Below are 15,178 nucleotides of genomic sequence, written 5' to 3' on the forward strand. Positions count from 1 at the left end.
CTTCAATATTGTTTTCTTTGTATGTAAATGGCATCAAGGAAATTGTCAAAAATTGTGAACTACTCATGTTTTCGGACGACTTGAAGCTCTTTAGGAAAATTGAAAACTTATCTGACTGCTCTGCGCTCCAAAATGATCTCAACAATCTGGTCTCGTGGTTTAATAATATTGGTCTTCAGTTTAATGTAAAAAAATGTCATTCCATGTCATTTTTAAGACACCACTTTCCTATTAACTATACTTACTCCATCAATGGTTCAAGTGTAACGTCGGTATGTAGTAAGAAAGACTTAGGTATTATCTTTAATTTCGATCTCAATTTTCACTCCCACACTGAAATGATATTTTACAGAGCCTTAAAAACGCTTGGGTTTGTAATGCGCATATCAAAGGAGTTCAATCTATTTTCTTCATTAAAAACTTTATACTGCTCATTGGTCCGTTCACTATTAGAGTATTCATCGGTCCTATGGGGCCCTTATACGGTATCTGACTCATGTCAATTAGAACGTGTTCAGAGACGGTTCTTATCTTGCGCAGCTTTTGTCTTAAAAATAAATCATCCTCCACACGACTATTTCTTAGTTATGCAGGAACTCCGCCTCATTTCACTGGCTAACAGGCGAGTTAACGCTAACATAGAGTTTCTGAATAAACTGGTTGATGGTCGTATAGATACTCCCTCACTTCTCTCGTTAGTCAATTTCAAAGTTCCTTCCCGTACTACTAGATACCATGCTCCTTTCGTTGTTCCTGCGCACACTACCGACTATGGCAGAAATAATCCGTTAGACCGCATGATGCGGCTGGCCAATGAGAGCACCGTTCATCAAAACTAATACATTTATTATTATATATTTTTATATCTGTTTTATTATCATTATTATACTTATTATTCTGTAATTATTATCTTATACAAATTTAATTGTGTCATTGTATTAATTATTTAAATTATATATTATTGTATTATGTTAAACTGTTGTAAAGGGCCCAGCCCGTTAACAAATAAATAAACAAAATAAACAAATATTATTGTTCGAGTACACTAGGTTATATTATTTTTTATATTTTATGCATACTAAATTATATATTATATCATAATATGAAGTTGGTTAGGCTATGTTGGCTATATACAATAAAACTTCTTATCTGTTTATTTTGATTACTAAACAATCTCGTCAATTATAACGACTGCTTAAATAGACAATTATTTATGAATTTTATTTCATATTTTTTACATTTTCAATAACTGTTTATACTCAAATTATACTTGTGATACATTAGTTCATAATATTATGTAGGTATCCTAATTATTTAATTATTTATACAATGAACAGAATCATACTGTTTTATAGTAAGGTGGTATGACGAATAGTCAAATACTAATAACAACATTATAATAATATGATAAAATTATATACTATTATAATAATTAAATATTAAAATATTATATAAGCAATGTTTTCAGCAAGAACTATAACAATCTAGGTACCTACCGTAAATCGTAATACTATTGTTAATAAATTTAAGAGGACGCCACACCGAAAGTAAAACGTATGCGATGACCAAGAGAATGCGCTGTTAGGTGTTTTAGAGCGGCGCAGGCACGCGACGTTTAAGCCACGCCCACTGCTCGCCCAGTGCTCGACGGCTTTCGATTGTGCTCAGTCAGGAGCAGTGTTGCCAGACGCACGGTTTGGATCGTACAAATACGATAATATAGGATGTCGTACGATGTACGATAATTAAATTATAACCGTACACCTCAGTACGATAATTTGCTTAATTGCTGATAATCATGTTTTTAGCAGTAAAGTTGGCACTTGACAGTTGGCAGTTGGCACCCCTAAATAATAAATCTTTTTCTCTATATTTCTTCTTTCATTGTTTTATGAGCTATGCTGTCCCCTTTCCATTGTTTGTACCCACTGGCCAGTGGCCCACTACCCATTGCCATTTGCCGCCATTGGCCATTACCCATTTACCCACGTTCCACCGTTGTAATTTGTAAGTGGTAATAGTGTGCCTGCACCTAACTATAATTTTGATTTTCAATCGTTAAATCGTTTGTAGCCGTTTATTTTATTAAGTTTCAACTTTTGTAGTTCTCTTTTCTGTACTGTAGTTAATTGAAATGTCGGATATAGAAGATACACCAGATGTAAGTATATTTTGTATATTAAAATCATTGTTAATTACTTTTTAACTGATGACATTTTAACGCTTAGGCGTGTGATTACTTGTCACACGTATAAGAGCGTGGTCTACACATATGTATACATTTTTATTATTATTATAATAAATATTATATGAGTTAGACAGATTTGAAATACTTCAATGTCATCATGTAAACAGGTACTAAATTTTATATTTTAAAATGTAAAACTAATCAAAGCAATATATTTCAGAGAAATACGACGTCTCACAAAAAGAGAAGAAATGAATCGCTGAAAGAGAAACATAGAAAACAAAAGTACCGAACGGAATGGGACTCTAATAGTTTGTACAAAGAGTGGATTAAACCAGTAGCAGATGATTGTTATAGAGCAAGATGCTTAAAGTGTTAAGTTAGCCTTACTGCAGAACTGACCTGCCTAAAAAACCATGCTAAAAGTAAGTTGCATTTATCATTTGTAAAAGCTACCCCATATACTTCTCATACTTCTCAATCTATAATGTTAAGGTCATTTGTTGCTAATGAACCTAATACTTTGGATCTGCAAACTCAACATGCAGAAATTAAGTTATCCGGATTTCTTGCTGAGCACAATGTTGCTTTTCTGGTTATCGATCATTTAGAAGAATTGTTAAAAAATATTTTTCCGGATTCAAAAATTTGTAAACAAATGAAGTTAAAAAGAACGAGAGCTACAAATATTGTTAAAAATGTAATTGCGCCAAGTGAGAAAGATGTGTTGGTAGAAAAGTTAAATTCATCTAAATTTTCTATAATGGTCAATGAATCAACTGATATTGGTACTCAATCTAATATGTGTGTGGTTGTAGTGTGGTTATGATGGTGATTTAAAACATATTGTAAGTCGTTTTTGGGATTTGGTTCCAGTTTATGACGTAAAGGATCCAGATAAAGTTAACCAAGGAGCCACCGGAGAAAATCTATTTAACTGTATAATGAGTTCATTTGAAAAGCATGGTATTGATTTTAAAAATATTGTTGGCTTCGGATCAGACGGGAGCTCTACAATGATGGGCAAAAATAATTCGGTATCCAGTCGAATGAAAATTATGTTTCCCACAATTGTTATTGTTAAATGCATCTGTCATTCGTTACATTTGTGTTGTAGCCAAGCTTGCAAATCTTTACCAAAAAGGTGTGAAGACTTTTCAAGAAATATTTATAATTTTTTTTCTTAAAGTTCTAAAAGACAAAGTTAATTCACTGAATTTCGAAAATTTTGCAATTTAAAAATACATAAAATCTTACACCCGTCACAGACACGCTGGTTATCACTTTTAGAAGTAGTGCATCGCATACTGGAACAGTGGGAAGCTCTTAGATTATTTTTTACCAACAAATGGTTTTCTGAAAAGTTGATGTCGGCTGAATCAATACTCAAACAATTGCATGACCCATTCACAAAAGCATACTTTCTGTTTTTGGATTTTATATTACCAAAATTTACATATCTCAATCAATATTTCCAAACTGAAAAAGTAATACTGCCTAGTTTACATGAAAAAATGGAGTTCACACATAAAGAAATCTTAATGTATTACATGAGTGTAAATGATGTTCTTCACACGCCATTGGAAATTCTAAATTCTGAAGACAAAAATAATATTCTACCAGGAAATAAAGTATACTTAGGCACTAAGTTATCAGCATTTTTATTAAGTAGTGAAATAAGTGATCGTCCGGATTTGTTGTTAGAATTCCAAAACAGATGTACAGATTTTTATATTGTAAGTTGTGTGGAAATCAAAAAAAAGGTTTATACCTTTTTTAAAAATATTACCTTTTCTGACCCTATTATGCCAATGATCAGAATGCTTAGTCCATCGGTAGGTTAGGTTAGGTTAGGTTAACCTTTTTTTTTTTTTTGTGTGGTATCACGGCGCTACAGGGGGGCACTTCACCCGTGTCGGGTCGTCCTTCCCCCTGTATCCGTATCATATATTACAAATAAACAAACAATATACATTCGTCATTTTACAACAAAGAGAGGGCTCTATCCCTCTAATTTCCGCTTTCAGCGCACAATATATTAATCTTAACTAACTAAGTTTTGGATTCTCTCTTCATGTGACCACGACTCTGGCTCTTCCTTCCCTTTGCCTAGCTCTTTCTTCAACTTCTCTGGTCGATTGGATGGTCTTTGTATACTCCTTAACTGCTTGCCACATCGCCTTTCATCGATGTCGCTGAACCACCCTTCAGCCTCTTGACCACATCTGTAGGGTTCGCTAAGAACCAGCACATCGACTCCCATATCGGATGCGGTTGCCAGTGCTAGGTCCTGGGCCGCCCTGCATACACCAACGTTAATTTGCAGTATCCGTATCATTGCGTTGGGTATGAACTCCCGACTGTTGGAAGTCTTAAATCCCCTCCTTTCCCTCCATTTTTCAGATGGGTGGCAAACTCCTTCGCTGTTCAATCCGTAGCTTCACATTTATACGCTTGGTGTCCTGTGACTCCGCAACGCCTACAACATAGGCTTCTGTCCGGGCCATTGCACTCCCTGGACGTATGGCCAAACGAGAGGCAGCGGAAGCACCTCATCATCCGTTCGGCTTGCCTAATCCTACAATTAACCATTCCAATCTTCATCCTTCCATGTTCCACAACCTTTTTGCCTATTGCTGTTGGGACTAGTGCCAGCGCCGTCTGCGAAGCTCCAAAACCTTTTCTTATGTTTATCACTCTCGTGTCTGCGTGGTTGGAGCCTGATGCCACTGAAACCGCCGGTGTGTACTAGTTGCGGTCATAATCAAAAATTACATACTAGTTGCGGTCACCCCTCAAAAAGGTTACATACTAGTTGCGGTCATCCATCAAAAAGGTTACATACTAGTTGCGGTCATTCAAATAATAATAACTAAGTATACTAAATAATATAATAAAATATAGTTTATATGATGATTAAATATGAAATTAATATTTCGTTTATTTATTGAATTTAGAAAAATGTATTAATCAACATTTTCCTTCCCATTTATATCGAAAAGATAAAAGACTTAGGACTGTCTACACTATTATTTTTTGTGTAGTTATGGTTAAAAATGTTGATACCTACTTATGTTTATATTACGTGGTTAAACTTGTGTCAAAATATAGTATATAATAGTAAACTTGTGTCAAAATATAATATATAATAGTATAATAATAATAATAATTATAAATTTTAAAATTTTGTAGGTATAAATTGAAAGGAAATAACTTTACAGATAAGTAGTGGTGTTCCCACATATATACACTGTGTGCATTATATACAACTATGATAAGATATGACCGCAACTAAGATATTACCTAAATTGGTGTGACCGCAACTGTTATATCTGTTTATCTCAAAAATCGTCATGACCGCAACTAGTATGCAGCCGAAACCGCATCAGCTACCTCTTCCGCCGTCGTCCATTGATCTATGTCCCTAATTTCTATTACCATTCTTTGCTGTAGAGAGCGCACCTCAGCTCCGTCTCCAGCCGTCTTAGAGACCTCCTTTCTTACCGCCTCGACCTCCTCTGCATCACCCTTGATTTCCAACAAGATGTGCCCGGCCTTTGTCTGCCTCATCCCTACTACGCGTTCTCCTATTACATCTGGGTTCACACCGTCTCTAATCTTCTTCACCAGGTTCGGAAGATCTGCTTGATTATTAACGTCGACCACGATCGCCGCTGGCCGCGTCCTTGTTCCACGTCTCTTTGATTTCTCAGGTTTTGGCTTCGTTGCAGGAGGTTCATCATCCATCTTAGCCGGGACCTTGTTCTTTTTCTTATTCTTGACCACTTCTGTCCACATTGTTGTTTGGACCTGCTGGTCCTTTGGCTCGCCGCTCTCTCCGTCTCTCATCCGTTTGGCGTTGGTCGCCTGGTTCCTCGGCTCTCTATCGCCTCCGATGTCCCACCAGCAGGGGCTCTGTGTCTCGGCATCTATAGTGCAGGCCGACTTTGCACCTTGGCCGGAGCGTCTTTGTTCCGCCCTTGCTGACGCACCTTGACGAATTGCGACATGATTCTGCTGGAGTTAGAAAGCGTCTCCTTCAACTCTTTATGAACGTTTCTGGTTGCCCCAGCGAATGCGCACATTGAATTGATATACCCCCGTAGCAAGTCCAAAAGGGCTTCCTCACTGAGAGCACCAATATCAATTGTCCTCTTCTGGAGGCCGACAGGTTTATTGCTCGACTTGTCTGCACCTGCCGCGAGGCCAGATGACTCGCCAGTTTTTGATGCGTCCGTAAATTTTTCTCCATGAGGTGCCTGTTTCCATTGCGTGCCAGTTGACACGACTGTCTCAGCAGTCGTATTATTACCGGATGAGAGGGCCATGCTGGACACCCCCTCATTCGGGATCTGGCTTGTTGATGTCGACCTTTGGGGCGAGCCACCCCCAACTGCCGTCTCCTGGTGTCCGACCACCCCAGGTAGGGTGGCACCAGGACGAGACTCTTCGTTTTTACGTTCAGCTTCCATTTTGTTTTTTTGTGTGGCTTGGCCTCCACTGACGACGCCAGCCTCGCATCGTCTGTCTTTTTTCCTGATCCTCCTGGTTAGCAGGTGCTTGCAGGTGGACCAGACCTGCCCAACCATTTAAGGTAAGGCTCTGTGGATGGGCCTTTTTTTTTTTTTTTTTTTTTAATTTAACCGAGAACCAGGAGGGAACTACGTTGGTAATACTTCCTCCTGGTCCCCATCGTTTATTGAAAACAATACATTAACAATGGCATCGCTCGCAGGGACAATCCCCCTGCTTGCAATGTTACAATCAATATTATACAGCTAGGTGGAGGGCTCTACCCCTCCTGTTTTGGCCGGTTGGCCTACAATACATTTAATCTTAAGCTAAGTCGATTTATGGATCACCGCTTCAATCTTCACGACCCGGCGTCACAAGCCAGCCGGTCTCGTAGTCACGTACCTCGGATGCCCCTGTTTGATCGTTCATGCTCCGCCTCGCTGCACCCTTCGTTCCTCTCGTTCTCGGCACATCATAATTCTTGTGAAGAGGGAGTTGACTCTCTCCCATGACTTTTTCGAACTCAGCATGATGGCTGCTGTATTCTCCGGCGTCAGGATATCCACTCCTATGTAGACGCAGGCTTCCGTCCGCCATTTGTGCCAGGCGTCGCACTGGAACACGGCGTGTTCTGGGGTGTCTGGCGTAGTACCACATTGAGCGCACGCGTCTGTCGCCAGGTTGCAATATTTGTGCAGGTACGTACCGAAAAATCCGTGTCCTGTCAGCACCTGGGCTAGGTGGTATGACACCTCGCCGTGTTTCCTCCGATACCATATGGATACGTCACCGATGATACGGTTGGTCCATCTGCCTTTTCCCGAAGTGCTCCATTTCTGCTGCCATTCGGTCAGCAGATGTCCCCTGGCAACCTCTTTGCTGGTCCCCAGAAATATGCTTCTCCTTTCTTCTGCCAGCAGCTTCAGGGGGGGCATGCTGGAAACTACGGCCGCTGCGTCATATGACGTCGTGCTGTAGCAGCAGGCAACCCTCAGCATCGTCCTCCTGTATGCCGACTCCATGGTGGCCATTGCTTCGGCTGACATTTTTTCGGCCCAGATTGGTGCTCCGTAGAGTAGCCTTGATGTCACCACCGTTGACAGCACGCGTCTAGTCTTTTACTTGGCACCCCTGAGATTGGGTAGGATCTGAGCGAGGTGTCTGCCCGCCTCCATCGCTCTTTTCGCCGCTAATTTTGCGTGTTCCAAGAACCGCTGCCTCGGGTCAAACTGCACCCCGAGGTACTTGACGCTGCGGCTTGACGCGAAACTGTGCGGCAGAAATTCCACGGTCATTGTGTTGTGCACATTTCTGTTTGTAAAGACGATTGCTTCAGTCTTCTGCAGGGCGAGCTCTAATCCGTTGTCGGTCATCCATGTCACTACGTCTTGGAGTGCCTTGCCGAGTTTCTCCTCGAGTATGAAGGGTACCTGGGCCGTACATACAATGGCCACGTCGTCTGCGAAAGCAATCAACTCCGTGTTGCTGGGTAGCTTGATGCTCAGCAGCCCATCGTACATTAGGTTCCACAGGTCTGGTCCCAGCACCGAGCCCTGTGGAACTCCGCAGCTCATCTCGATTACCCTTGGCGCGCAGTCCGGCCTTTCGACTATTATGTGCCTGTCCGATAGGTACTGACCGAGAACGTTTTGCAGATACTTAGGGGCGTCGGTTCTTTCCAGGGCCTTGATGATGGCGGTCCAGGAAGCGCTGTTAAACGCATTTTGGACGTCCAATGTCAGCATGCAGACATACCGATTGTACGCACTGGTACGTCCGTTTGCGTTGCGTACTGCAGTTTGTATCTTCGCCATGGCGTCCAGTGTGGATTTGCCCTTCTTAAAACCGTACTGGTTTTCAGGTTGGTTCCCAGTTCTCCGTAGGAGGTCCCGAAGTCGCTGTGTTAACAGCTTCTCAAATAGCTTGCCCATCGTGTCCAACATACATAGTGGTCTGTATGCAGACGGGTTATCAAGTGGTCTTCCTGGCTTGTGTAGCAGCACGAGTCTTGCCGTTTTCCACTCCGGCGGGAAGAAGGCGCTTCTCAGGCACCCGTTAAAGACCTCCTGGAAGTACCCCGGATGTGCTCCCACTGCCGTCTTAAGTACTTCGTTAGATACGCCGTCAGGTCCAGGTGCCTTCCCATTCAGTAGTCCCCTTGCTGCTGCTTTTACCTCGGTCTCCGTGAACAAGGCCCTTTGGAGCTCCTCCTCGCTGACATCCACGATCGTTCTCCCGATTACGGCCCTGCGTGGGAAGAGCGTGTCGACTATCGAGTCGAGGCGGCCCGGGATTTCAAGTCCTGGTATTGGCTTTCTGCGAGCCAGCCTCTTCATGACTATTTTATACGGAGTGCCCCATGGGTCACTTTCAACCTGGCCGCATAGTTCGCTCCAATTCCTATCTTTGGCAGCTGTTATTTTCACAGACAGCGCTTTTCTCTGCTGCTTATAGTTTTCTTTTTCCCGTGTGCTTCCTGCCTCGCCTGCCTTCTTTCGCTTCCGGGTGTACGACCTTCTTGCCTTGAGGCAAGCCTTGCGCTGGTCCGCAATGTCGTCGTTCCACCAGAACGCTGGGCGTCTCTTGGATGTCCCGGAGACGCGGGGCATGCATGCATCGCATGCTTCAGTTAACCATTTAATGGCTTGTCTACACATGCTGGGAGCGTCGACGGGAGGGCTCGGTGCCCCGCTGTGCATTTTGTCCTTTAGCTTTTGATGGTCAAACTTGCTGTACGCCCAGCCCTTCTTTGCCTGCTCGCGCTGTTGGCCGCGAGTGGTGGTTATTTTAAACCCTATGTACATGTGTAGGCTCAGCGTTTCTTCCTCCATTACAGCCCAATCTGTTACATTTGCTATTGCCGCTTGCGTTGCCAGTGTCAGGTCGAGGTGCGACTCCGACGCACCCCTCACAAATGTTGGCTGTCCGCCCTCGTTCCGGACGGCGAGACCTAGAGCTGCGATTAGGTCCGCCAAGGCTCGTCCTCTACGGTCCTCCCTGGGGCTGCCCCACTCCGGGGACTTGGAGTTGAAGTCGCCTGCCACCACCACAGGTCCGGTGGCTGTCCTCACGCTGGCCTCGAGCCCGACCAAGAAGGCCTCGAACTCCAGGAATGTTACGTTCGGTGAGATATAACAACTGTAAAGCCTATAGCCTTTTATCTCCAGCCATCTGAAGCCAGGCGACGGCTGGCCGATTGCATCGACCGAGATGTTGCTCAAAACGGCGATGGCTGCCCTGCCGTTCGCATCGGGAAACCATCTGTTATCCTCTCCGCGGTCGCGGTGTTGCTCGCAGATTATTAGCACGTCTGCTTCTTTTTCGTTGGCCGTCGCAAGCGCGAGATCTTGCGAAGCCCTGCATACTCCAACGTTTATTTGGAGGACGCGGATCATTTGGATGTGCTTTGGTCCTCCGTCGCTCCACCCGAGCGATATGATCCAGCGCTAGGCGTAGATTTGGACCCTTGCACCACCCTGGCAAAAGCACTTACCGCTTGTTCAGCGGCACCGCAACTAACCGCCTTGTGGATGGGCCTAAGTAAGGCTGGGACCGCTTTGTACGACCTAGTTAAAGGCCCGCAAGCTCCCCCACCACGTCAAGGTGGGTCCCGTCGGGGGAGAGGTTAGGTTAACCTAACCTAACCTAACCTAACCTTGAAAAAATGGATGAACACCCAAGCATAGCAAGCTTAGCATTACAGCTACCTAGACTAATAAACGAAGACAAATTGCAACAAATAGAGGACCAGTGGAGAACACTGCCATTAATTAATATTCCAGAAAATGTTATCTTATATGATGACCCAGAAAACTTTTGGATACATATTCAACTATTAGAAAGTGGACAATTTTATGAACTTTCGACATTCTGTTTGACAGCAATATCACTCCTACATTCGAAAGCACAATGTGAGAGGATTTTCAGCAAAATTAACAGGATGAAAACAAATGTGAGAAACAAATTTATTACTCCAACCGTCTCTGCAACTCTGATGACAAGTGAGTGCATAAAACAACAAGAAACTTGCGTTAACTTCATCAAAAGAAATGCTGAGTCGAATGTGCTCAGGAAATTGATATAGTTTTGACAAGACTGATATTATGCCTATTGAAACAAATAAGACTAATGTTATAGATGACATCTTCATACTAACCCAGACAGCAATTCTGCAATGTCATTATTAAATGGATATTGGCTGCCCATTGATAAATTAACATTGACAATTTAAGATTAAATAGACATTGTATCATTATGTAATTTTCAAATTGAATATGTTGATGTTCTAGTAATATTGTTTTCATGTTGATTATTTAATGTTGGCTTTTAAGTGTGAGTTCAATGCTGCATATACATTGGTTTTCATTGAAATCTGAACATTACATTTTTAATTAGTATTCAATAATATTATAATGTTTGAAATATAATAGTAGTTTGATGTTGTTTGAGCAATATTGTATTCATTTTTCTACTGATTGAAAATAAAACATTGGATTTCTAATGGCTATTTAATAATATTGTAATATTGAACATACAACAATTATTAAATTTTGTTAAAGGAATAAAATATATATTTTGTTTGCATTTCTAAAATATAGTGATTTTAAATCAAACATCACCAATTTCATGCAAAATTGTATTGCAATAATGTTAGTTGGTTAATTTTATATAATATATCTAATAATACGAGTATGTTTAGTGTATATTATAGTAATATAATAAATAATAATAACATCATAGCTAATACAAAAAAAAAAACATGTGTAATATTGTGCATTATAGTGTAATATAATATATAATAATAACATGTATATAATACATAATTATTCTTTTATATATATTACATATTATTTATTATATAATTATGTATATTTAATATTTGACTACAATAATGTATCAATAAAATTAATTAATTACCAGCTAGTCCATTATGCCGTTATACAATAAAACTACTATTTTAAATTTAATTATATATAATATATATTATATATACTATTTCTGTTATGATAGGAATATAATAATATATTCCAGCACAGCTTCAATAATATTGCATAATAGTACTGATTTTAAAACTCCGAATCGCGTATAATATACATATATATATATATATATTGTTTATAATAATATTATATGTTCGAGTGCATGTATATTGTATATATAATAATTAATAAATAGTATGCATAATAGTTAGGTAGGTAATAGTATAGGTAATAGGTATAATAGTATACCTATTAGGTATAGTATATAATAATATAATTTATAAGCAATGTTGTAATAAGAACATTGGACTTATTTTACCCCTCCCCCCCCCAACCGATAAACGTTATAAAATTAAGCCACCGCTACGGCACAGAATCCCGAACTTGAAACGATTTCCAAATTCATCATTTATTTTGTAGATAACCCATTTTTCTTATCAACATGAAAATTTTTACATTTTTAGTTAGGTATAAGTTAATTTTACCTTATCTGTAATTTTGTTTTATAAATTAATTTTGAACTCGACGAAGTTGTAAAAGTATATTATTATTTGGCTTTTAACTTAACTTAATTTACTTATCTTCTTATATTAATTTAATAGGTATTATATAGGTACGTAATGAGTTGAAAAAATCTTTATCTATTACCCGGCGTTTCAGCGTTGCTTATATTATATTATATTTTATAATATACGACAATTATATAAATAGTTAATATAACATACATTTTTTTTTTTGGCTTATTTCGGGCCGTTTAAACCCATCGCCGCTTAATTTCTATGCCTCGCCATACCTCTCTATATCCAATGTTCTTGTTTCTCCGTTCCTGATTCCTAGGAGTTTCAGATCTTCTTTGACACGGTCACTCTACCGCTGTCTTGGTCGTCATATTGGTCTTTTTCGATCTGGCTTCCACGTTGTGACTTCGTTTATTAATTTATCCATTGCTCTCCATGTCCTGCCCAGCTAAGTTTTGGGCTTTTTAAAACACCTACTATGTCGGTTTCATTAAACAGTTCTATTGATTCGGCGTTAATAACATAACCTACATAGCTATAGGTATCCGTTTTTCACGCACACCAGCTATAGTGTAATCGTAATTTGTAAATTCATAATACACTAATACCCAGTATAACATAATATTATAATTCGTGTTGTATAATATATAATATACTATTTGTATGACCGCATAGGTACCTACAATACGTACCTAATAATAATATATAATACATTGACGTACATATTAATATCTATGTAACTAGCTAGCTATATTATTATATCAATAAAAAATATAACAAATACAATATAACTATAATGATTAATGAATTATTAATTCTTGATTTCCTGTATATTATTTTTGGACATTTCTATATATTGTGATACCTATCTCATTTTGTATAGAACAAAATTATAAATAAATGGTTAATATATAGGTACAGCTAAAATGTTAACTTAATTTTTATAAATCTGTTTAAAATTAATTTGTATTTAACACGTTAAATACATTATAAATGTAACTAATTAAGTTAAAAATTAGTTTCAAAAAAAGTAACTTGTTATTTAACTTAGTTAATATTAACTAAGTTTTAATTCTAAGTTTTTAACTCGTTAATGCCTAGTCTAGAATATAATAACTAATAAGGTATTATATCGTGACGTGTACCTATTTGGCGTATTATATTATAATGTTTATTTAATATAAAGACAAGTGGACGTTTTACTTAAAAAATATATAGTCTTATATAGTTGTGTCAATCACCCACGGTATTTTCTAGTTCCCCACCTGCTCGGTTGAACTTCATTAAATTTTAAGTATAAAATACAAATACCTATAAAAATATACGCGTTAGGGTTGAGGTATCATTATTTTATATGATGATGTAATTGTATTTATTTATTAATTTATTATTATTTAATACATAATTTATAGGCACTCGAAGAGTAATATACAAATATACAATATACCTAATACAGTCAACATAATTTTAAACACATATATACCTATCAATATACGTCATAATAATTAATAGTACCTAACAATCGTTAACTTCTTACAGAAATTATTCATTCGATGTTCTATCATCATAGGGCTGTTACATTTTTTTTGTTCGTGTTTCAATATAGAAACACCGAAAATTACGAGTGGCAATTTGTAGTACGAGTTAAACCATATCATTTGCAACAATTATTCTTGAAATTGTCATTCACATCAAAAAGTTTTAAAGAATACGTCTTAATATTATATATAGTGAATCATATTATTTTATAAATAAAATAAATAATAATACACTCACTCTGGTGTATTAAACTCATCGTTCAAAGGACAGGTCTAAAAATACATTATCAGTTACGGCAAAATATCGAAACATCGGGTTTTTTTGTTGTTATTGTTGCGAGTGCCGCCCGAGTGCCCGACCGCCGCTGCGGCGCTGCCGCGCTGCACCGATAGACGATAGTCTATTGACGAAAATCCGCTGTATAATATTTTATCATCATATGATTTGTATTTTGTGTGTTGAACGTTATATAATTTCATCTGCTTACTGGACGCTGACCATTGTTTACAAAAGTTTTTTATTGCATAAATTCATCAAGACTGTATGTTGATACACAGTAGTCGAGACCACGTGTTTTCCTTTAGTTGTTTATCCATCCCGAAGAGTAATATAGCTGTACCAAGGAGAAGCAGTTGTTTAAAAGGTATGTAACTTAATGTAATGTATTGGGTAGATATATTATATCGTTTATATTATAGGGTATACAATTTAATACATTATCTTCTATTTTCTAATAGGTACCATACTACCATACGCAATACTAGCTGTAGCCTGTAATATAGCATTATTTATCAATCGGTACGTACCTATAAGCATTTATTTATTTTTAATATTACTAACTAAATATAGGTATTAAAACTAGTAACTTATATTAAGATAATTATAATTGTAAATCATTATGGAGAGATATTTAAATAAAACCCCTCTTTTTTGCTAAAATATTGAAACATGAAAGAATGAATGTTTTATAACAATGAAGGTTTTATAGAATTTAACATTCGATAAAATGAATTGTCCTTCATAAAAATAATACAAAACAAATAGGTATAGTTACAATTTGTAACTATTGTACTAATTCCAAATTATACAATGGGCATTACTACCTACATAACATTCATTCAAAGATGGTTTTTGAAATTTTTTTTCAACTATCCTTCTACCATTTATCTTAAGAATTCTTAATTTTAATTTTAGTTATATTTTAGTTAAATATTTTAATATATAATTCTATTGGTCAATTTGGTAGTTTTAATAGGAACATATTATATATTATATAATATATAGTACCTATAGTTAGTAAGTACCTATAATACTTAAAAGCTAAATAGGTATTTAAATTATTTAAAATACCTATACCTATCCATAAAATATTGTAATCAAACAGTAAGTGTTGAAAGTCTTATTTTATGATAAAATAAATTGATAATATTTAAATAGGT

The 15,178-nt window shown here is 37.8% G+C and overlaps 1 protein-coding gene across 1 annotated transcript; it reads left to right on the plus strand.

Annotated features, from left to right (window-relative positions):
* Positions 1–338: 338 nt before the first annotated feature.
* LOC111042078 lies at positions 339–839 on the plus strand. Its single transcript, XM_022326566.1, has one exon. It carries the CDS (start codon positions 339–341, stop codon positions 837–839), a length of 501 nt encoding a protein of 166 aa, XP_022182258.1.
* The last annotated feature ends 14,339 nt before the right edge of the window (positions 840–15,178 follow it).

Source organism: Myzus persicae, unplaced genomic scaffold (assembly GCF_001856785.1).
Source record: "Myzus persicae strain clone G006 unplaced genomic scaffold, MPER_G0061.0, whole genome shotgun sequence".
NCBI classification, from domain to species: Eukaryota; Metazoa; Arthropoda; class Insecta; order Hemiptera; family Aphididae; genus Myzus; species Myzus persicae.

Bases quoted from the DNA above. Each gene is read 5' to 3' on its own strand.
- LOC111042078 (XM_022326566.1), top strand. From the start codon at position 339: ATGATATTTTACAGAGCCTTAAAAACGCTTGGGTTTGTAATGCGCATA.